Source organism: Dasypus novemcinctus, chromosome 5 (assembly GCF_030445035.2).
Source record: "Dasypus novemcinctus isolate mDasNov1 chromosome 5, mDasNov1.1.hap2, whole genome shotgun sequence".
NCBI classification, from domain to species: domain Eukaryota; kingdom Metazoa; phylum Chordata; class Mammalia; order Cingulata; family Dasypodidae; genus Dasypus; species Dasypus novemcinctus.
Genome location: NC_080677.1, coordinates 124,193,682 through 124,202,466, shown reverse-complemented (window position 1 = coordinate 124,202,466; position 8,785 = coordinate 124,193,682). Strand labels below are relative to the sequence as shown.

The 8,785-nt window shown below is 39.5% G+C and overlaps 1 protein-coding gene across 1 annotated transcript; it reads right to left on the bottom strand.

Moving 5' to 3' along the window:
* Window positions 1-206: 206 nt before the first annotated feature.
* On the bottom strand, window positions 207-1,139 carry LOC101433068 (olfactory receptor 2A5-like). The gene has a single exon (XM_004449862.1). The coding sequence runs from the start codon at window positions 1,137-1,139 to the stop codon at window positions 207-209; it is 933 nt and encodes a 310-aa protein (XP_004449919.1).
* Window positions 1,140-8,785: the final 7,646 nt, after the last annotated feature.

Sequence of the window (8,785 nt, the reverse complement as noted above, 5' to 3'; positions counted from 1 at the left end):
GATTTTTTAATATACTCTGACTTAGAGTGAATTCTTCAAAGATATTGTGTTCTGAGCAGTACCCCATTTTTAGGGACAGGATCCAATCAATATATATTCTTAATATCAGAAATCTAAGAGATGGGAATTTAAGGCATTTACATTGCCATTTCCCCAAATCTCATAGAGAACAAACCTACCACCTTCAATACCCTCTCCGCCGTCGTTCACATTGATCTCTGTTTCCACGGAACTCTCCTCATAGCACCCTTCACTTCTGCATTCCTCAGGCTGTAGATGAGGGGATTCAGCATAGGATTGAAAAGGCTATAAAACAAAGAGAGGATCTTCTGCTGCTCCTCAGGATGGTGGGATTTGGGGGCCATGTACATGACAATGGCACTGCCAAAGAAAAGCCCAACCACGGAGAGGTGGGAGGAGCAGGTGGAGAAGGCCTTTCTGCGTCCATCCCTAGATCGGATCCTCAGGATGGCAGCCAGGATGCAGGTGTAGGAGACCAGCACCAGGCAGAGAGGACCCACTAAGATCAATACAGAAGCAGCAAAGATGACTAGTTGGTTGAGCCTCGTGTCAGCACAGGCTAGCTTAAGGACAGACAGGATTTCGCAGAAGAAATGATTCACTTCTTGAGGCCCGCAAAAGGGCAGCCTCAGGATGAGAACCACATGGACCAGGGCAAGGAGGAAGCCACATGCCCAGGAAGTGATGGCCTGAGCTGTGCACACTCTCCAGCTCACGATGGCAGAGTATTGCAGGGGGTGGCAGATTGCCACATACCGATCATAGGACATCATTACCAAAACCAGGCACTCAGTGTGAGCAAATGCCATGTATAAAAAGGTCTGCATTATACATGGAACAAAGGAGATAGTTTTTTCCTCGTATAGAAAGTTTGCCAGCATCTTAGGGACATTGTTTGAAGCATACGAAATATCAACAATGGACAGGTGTGAGAGAAAGAAATACATGGGGGTGTGCAGTCTGGAGTCCAGCCATATGAGTGCCAAGATGGCACCATTGCCCAGCAGGGTGATGGCATAGAACAAGGAAAAGAGTCCAAAGAGAACCATCTGCATCTCTGGGCCGACTGGAAATCCCAGGAGAATGAATTCTGTGACCCATGTCTGATTTTCCACCATGCCCTTGGGAATGACTGTATTGATCACTGCGCAGCAGGGAGATCTGTGCTGAGGAGCAAATGGGGGCTTGATTAGTTATTAAGCAGAAAGAGAAGGTTTTTGGTGTACACTGTGTGTTAACTCAGTTAGCAAGCCTTTTCAAAATCATTACAGTAAAGCAGAAAGAAAATGCCATTCAAATAACTACTATAAGTAAACACAGGGTGTCATATTCTATTTCCATTTCTACAGAATTTCATTTAAAATGATTGCCAGATTCACATTTCCACTCCCATGACGACAACTACAGAGAAAATAAATTGTATTCCAGAATGACTAACAAATATTTTGAGGAAGGCCCATAGGTGTATTCCCATGTATTTTTGCTTTCTAATGTATTTTTCAGATTTTATTTGTTCCCACTTTCTCTTCAGCCATTTGCCTGTATCTTTTGCTCTTATTTTCACAATGCTTACAACACATTGCACATAGCAGGTGTTCACTAAGTGTTGAGTAAATACATAAAATAAAGGGATTTGTAAATGAGATTTACAAATGCAACTTCAAGGAAATCTAAATTTCTGTCTTTGTTTAATTGTATGATTGCTTTAGCAAAAGGGGTACCTTTATGTTTTTCACTTCCTGATTCTATCCTGAAAAGTATGGCTGTTTCCCACTGGGGACAAGCAAAGAGTGACATCACTAATCTGGCCAGCACCTATAGAGGTAATTTATGGTATATGGACAGGACCAGTAGTTATCTATTCAAACAGTTAAAATATGTTATTTCCATACCCAAACCCCACTCCCTTGCAAGGCTGCTTTCTCGGTTCTGAGTAGGTGCAGTTTCTGATACGATTCCTCAGTGCATTTGTACAGTGCCCAATATATTTGTTGGATGGATGGATGGATGGATGGATGGAGAGATGGATTAAACAGCATCTAGAAGGCATATCCTGGATATTAATTAAGACTTGCAACTCCTCTTTCAGTTCCTTTGGCTGCGATTCAACCAGTCAAATGGCAACAAGGGTAACAGAAAGGGAAACCGGGGATGTTCCAGAGAAGTACACACTTATTACATGACTAATGGATCATTCTCCATGGGTAGTTTGTACCTTTATCTTTGCAAATCTGTCTCAAAGCCAGGAGAGCTGCCTGCCCATAAGTTGACGCTTTACCTCTAATTCAGTATACTGACTTCTGGATGGAGCCCTCTTTCTACCAGAAACCAGCTTCTCTAAACTACTAACCTTTAGAAAAGATCAATTACTCACTGTGATACCAACTGTGGCCTTATCTCTGCAATGTGATTAGAGTTAGAGGAAATTACATAGAGGTTAGAGTTGAAGCTCTTGCTCCCTCCCCAGTCTCCAAAATACTGACTTTCCAGGTGCAGGGGTCTTCACTCTCCTCTTCGTACAGGCTGATGCAGGGCCTGGGGCTTGCTCAGCGGTAAGGTCCAGCGGTAAGTTTTATTGTGAGGTCATCTCCACCAATTCCTCCCAGACTGCCCCTGAGGGTTATGTACAGGAAGAAGGCACAAGGACACATAACACAAATGCACTGTCTCTACCAGGAGATATAAAAGGTGTTTGTCTTTGCATCTCTGTTTCTCTGGGCCCTTGGGATAGATGTTCAGAACAAGAGCTGATAATACCCAACTGGATCCATACACATAAACCTCATGTAGCAATAGAACATACGTGCTCTTGGGACCACATTGCCAATTACTATACCTGGGTGTTTGGATGGTGATAGTTGCATGGATTTGAGTCTAAACCCCAGGTGGATTAAGTGTGGAGGCAGAGCCAATCCAACATGCTTATGAGATAATGACTTGAACATTGACATTAATTTTTTCCTGCCTTCCTTCCTTCCTCTCTCCCTTTCTCTTCTTTCCTTTCTCTCCCTCTCTAAGCCTTTATACTACTTGAGACCATGCAATACTATAAATGATAAAAGTATTAACTTGACTTCAGAATTTTGGTTTTTGCAAAATTACTTTAGGAAAAAATTCGTTAGCTAAGATCAGGATCCAATATCTGGAGTGGCTATCAGGAACATGTATAGGTAGTGGGGGTGAGAGAGAGAGGTCAGATCATTCCATAGGGATGTGGGACTTTTGCTTGGCATACTCAACTTGGATAAAACCACCAAGACAGTTCCCATTTGGACATTTATCATTTTCTAAAATTTAACAAGATACCAGAAAGATAAACTCCTTGGGGTACTTGACCATAAAGTGGTGTCACAGTAGAAGCACCAGAGATTGGAAGCCAGCAAATGTCAGTCACATATTTACTATGACTTATTCATAAAGTTCAGTGAACCTCTTGATAAAATGATGCCTCTGACTGAGAGGTTGTATTTATATTCCCATAATTAAGTGTAAGCAGAAGATTCCTTAGAAAATTTCCTGAGTGTCAGTTTTATGTTCATGTTAGGCCTACATGTGTACATGTGCATGTGTGTACCTGTGTGTACACATATGTGTGGGTAAAGTTTTGGATAGAAACCTCTAAAACCTATTTTGTTCTTTACTCCAGAGAGAAGTGAATTGTTAACATCAGAAATGTGGTGCCTCGTTAACAAGGGAGAGAAGGAAATGTACCAATAATTTTTGGCATATAGCCTAATCAAGAATTCAAAGCAGGGATATTTCTATGGACAGAATAGTGAAGCTCAAGCAATAATTCTCCTGGAACTTCTGGAGAGTGATAAGGAAGGTTTAGAAGCTATGTGCAGTGTTTAAGAGAAAATAATTGAAGCACTTAACAAAAAGAAAATAAATTCATTGACTACCTAAAGCTTTTGTTTAATTTTATTTAAATCTTTAAATAAAAGATGGCCCAGATGATTTTTCAACTATCGATGTGTAGATATTTTATATTCAATTATCCACATATACACAATGATATTTAATACACACAATAATAATTAAGTGATTGAGTCTTATTCATTTATTAATTACTCAATTTACATTTATTGAGGCACTACTTCTACATGTAGGACACTGTCTCAGGCACTAGAGAAACAAATATTATTAAGATACCATCTCGATCTTCAAGGAGCCTACTGTCTCCCTACGGAATGAACCATCAGATAAGTAATGTAAGGGCTGTGAAAAAAGTGTGTTTAGTAGACTTTGGAACTGAAGGAGAGTATGCTGATTCTTCTGAAAGAGAGTTGTGAAAAGTTTCACAGTGGATGTAATTCTTGGATACTCCTCAGGTAGAGGTAGGATGGGTGGGCCATGACAGGCCACATCTTAGGCCAGGAGGAAGGGCACAGCAGAAGAATGATGCTGGTAAGGGAGATCACAAAAAAGCTCTTGTACCATGTTAGAGATGTTGGACTTCATTGCAGATAAAGAGTCAAATGTTATGATTAAGTTTATGATGACAAAGTTTACTTTTTGGTTAGTGTGGAGGATTGTTTAAAAGAAAAAGTTTGGAGACTCTCTGAAATGTCTATGAGTTCAAGTCAGAGATAATGAATACCTAAATTAAGCTGGTAGCCATGGGGTTGGATAGGAGAGAATGGATAAGAAACATGCTAAGAAAATATAATTATCAGAATTCAATGACTTTTTGGTGTGCAAGTGAGGAAAAGCTCAGGGCAAGGGAGCTTCCCAGTTTTCTAGTTTATGTGGCTGTATATAGAGTAGTTTCATTCCCTTATACAGAATAACATCTGGAAAAGAACAGCTTTATGGCAAGGGCTATAAAAAGGAATAATTTTGAACATGATGGGTTCTACATGCTTGTGGGATACATAGGTGAGTTTGTCCAACAAGGAATTAACTAAACCGTTTTGGAGTTCAGCAGAGGTATCTGGGACAAGGACACAGATATGGGGACCACAGTTACAGGATGAAGTCTTAATTAACAAAGTCATTTAGAGACAGCACCTTCAGTGAGAAGAAAGGCAAGGCGAGGACAGTGTCTGGAGGGTGACCAATATTTAAGAGATCAGCAGAAGAAAATAAATTTCCAAAAGACACAAGAAAAAGACCAGACTTGAGGAGTAAACCATAATATATGAATGAAGGACATCAGTGAGCTACGCTATATGTTATGCCATGAGGCAAACTAAGATATTCACTTTAATCTTATGAGTAATTCCATGCCTGTCCGTATTTTAGATACAAGAATATTCATCATTCATAGAAATACATTGAAGTTAGTGTTTGTAGAATAAAATGAAATTGAAGTTAACAAGAGAAAGCCATTTTTATCTTTCAAGAAAAAATAGCATTTTTTTAGCATAATTTCCCATTTGCATCAACTGGCACAAGAGTGAGCATTTTGGAACTTGTATAGAATATTTTAATTTTCAAAGAGCTGGTTATGAAGGTGTAAATCAGAAATATAATTAAAATGTGCAGCAACTTCATTGAGAAAATGAAAAGTAGTCATTACCCAATGTGAATAGGTATTTAGCTGGAAGAATATGATACTATGGAATGAAGTGCAGATGGCTAAAGATTTCCAAAGTGAGGTGTATTAATACTTCATGCTGCCAGGAACCCACCACAGTCAAAAGAGGCTTCTAATAGTACCCTGTAAGTTCACCCTATACTCTGAAAACTCTTCGACATTGGTGTGGCTTTTTTTGTCTTATGGGAATAAGATGGTATCTTGTTGGTTTTGTCTATGTATATATTTTTAAAACATGAGTATACAAATTAATGAAATTTATTTCATAAAATTAAAAATTTTCTGCACTTTGAAAGACAGTATTAAGAAAATGAAGAGCCAGGCTACAAATTAGAGAAAATAGTCACAACATGCCATTCTGAAAAAGGACTTTCATCCAGACTACACAAAAAACACTTACAGTGCCATAATTAGGAGATAGCCTACCTAATTCACAAATGGGCATATGTTTAACAGACACTTCACAAAGAAGATATTCAAAGGGTCAATAAGCACATTTAGAGATACTCAACATCACTAATCATCAGGATAATGCGAATTAAACCACAAGGAAATACTGCCACGCACTCACTAGAATACTCATAATCTAAAAGATGTGATAAAAAGTATGCAAAGACATAGAGGAACTATGATTCTCACATATTGCTGATGGTAACGTAAGGTAGAATAATAATTTGGCAGTGTCATATAAAATACAATATGAACTTACTTTATGAAACAGCAATTCCACTTCTAGGTGTAAGATGCACAAACTTTTAGTTATTTGCGAAAGAGAACTTTATTATATGTCCACACAAAAACCAGTACACAGATGTACATAGCAGCTTTTCTTTCATAATTGCTAAAAACTTAACCCAAATGTCTATCTTCAGAAAAATGGATTCATATAATAGAATATTACTCAACAGTAAAAATGTTGGAAATATTGATAACTGCATTAATATGGATGAACTACAAAAACATGATAAGTGAAAGAAACTAGACGGAAAATGTATATTCTATATGATTGCATTTAATATGAACTTGTTAAACAGCAAAAGTAATCTATAGTGACAGAAATCCTATTGGCAATTGCATAAGGCTGAAGATAAGGGCATAATCCACTGTAAAGAGACAAGAGATGGGGGGGTATGGAAATGGTCTTTATCTTGATTTTGTTGATGATTATACAGGATTTACAGGCATCAAAACTGATTGGACTGTACTCTTGCAATAGCTGCATTTAATTGTGGAAAAATTGCATCTGAAAAAAGTTGCCTAAAATACAAAATAACTTCGTGCTGATAGCTCTAATTCCAGTTCAATACCTCTGAGTGCTTTCAAGCCTGTCAACATTTCAGTTGTCGGTATCTTTTCCAAAGGGGAGAAAGTGCCACTGTGTATTTGCTTGTTTGCTTGACGTGTCCAATCTCCCAGTCATGCCATCTCCCTACTCTGCTCCCTTAAGGGCCTCCAGGATGATGCCTGCATCCTCCTCCTACCCTAAGCAGCTGACCAATTGCTGATTAATTTTGCTGGGAAGAAAAGATAGGAAAAGAGGGAGGATCTAATTATTGGAGATCAAAATTTCATTCTCTGTACTGTATCTCTATTTCCACAGAATCCTTTTTTTTCCATTTGTTTTTGTCTTTCACTGGAAGTTCTATCTATGGAGTTCTACATAGGATGAAAGGATGGCCCAGCTAGTGATTTTCTTGAGGTTCTTTCAAATGTGAATTCTCTAGGACCACGTAGTTTATTCAGTGAATTCTTCAGCCTCTGCTTGAATATGAACAGGAGGGGTTAAATGCACCTGAGTGTGAGAGTTGGAGAAGCAGGGAGATTAACTGGATTGGTGCTCTCATCCTTCCATGTTCAGACTTTCACTTAATTCCTCTCTTTTCAGAGCCAAGCTTTGTTGATTTCTACTTTGTCTGGGTTCCTAGAATCCAGGGAATATTATCTTCCATTTTGCCACAGAATAAATCTCTAGGCTCCTGCCGGGCGGGGAGAGTTGTTGCCTGGCAGTGTGGGAGATGTCCAAAGTGTGGTGCTGGGGTAGGAGATCTAACTGCTCTAATAACCAAATTTCATCCAATCTCTGTTTTCATTCCTTGGCCTACTCCTCACCCTCCACTCTTCCTAGTGTCCTCAAGTCTGTAGCCTTTCAGTAGTTGTTGGAGTAATATATCATGCTTTTCATCAGTTCCCCTTCTGCGTATCCATAGTTGGTAACTTCTTCTCTAAGTTAGTTACCATTCCTCCTTGTACTTTCCATATTAAAAATATATATTGCAATTTCTTTTGTCAACTTACGTCTTTTCTCTCATTCTACTTGTCCCTTTTGCTTGTTCCTATTTCAGAGGTATCTGAGGAGAAGAAGAGATAAAATGAGTGATAAATTTTTCTTGCTTTATTTTTTTTTTTAAAGATTTATTTATTTATTTAATTGCCCCCCCCCCTCCCCTGGTTGTCTGTTCTTGGTGTCTATTTGCTGCATCTTATTTCTTTGTCTGCTTTTGTTTCTTTGTCCGCTTCTGTTGTCGTCAGCGGCACGGGAAGTGTGGGCGGCGCCATTCCTGGGCAGGCTGCTCTTTCTTTCCAGCTGGGCGGCTTTCCTCACAGGCGCACTCCCCCACGCAGGGGACACCCTTGCGTGGCACGGCACTCCTTGTGCGCATCAGCACTGCACATGGCCAGCTCCACACGGGTCAAGGAGGCCCGGGATTTGAACCGCAGACCTCCCATATGGTAGACGGACGCCCTAACCACTGGGCCAAAGTCCGTTTCCCAAATTTTTCTTGCTTTAAGGGATTACTTAAAATCACTTAAAATTATACATTTCTGTGAATTAATTCTTCACTCTGCCTTATAGCAGTTTGATATTATTGATGAATTCCAAACAGAAATATTGGATTTTTTTGTAAACTTATCTTTTCCTCTTGGCATATTAGAGTGCATTGGATTCAGAGATTTTACCATTACTTGATTAAGTAATGATTAAGGCTTTGATTGGGCCATGTCAGTAGGATATTTAGTCCCTGCCCCTTGGTGGGTGGGGACTCATGGAAACTGCACCACAGAGAAGGGAGGTTGGAGTCTTGAGTTGGAGTCCTAGAAAGTAAGTACACAGAGGAGCTTGGTAGTAAAAAAAGAGAGAAGGCCCCAGCAAGAGAAACAAACTGTTCCCCTAAGAGTCTACAGTTGATCTTGTGGAGATAACAGAGCAGCTAAGCCCAGAGAGAG

Coding starts and splice junctions, on each gene's coding strand:
- LOC101433068 (XM_004449862.1), bottom strand. CDS start 1,139: ATGGTGGAAAATCAGACATGGGTCACAGAATTCATTCTCCTGGGATTT.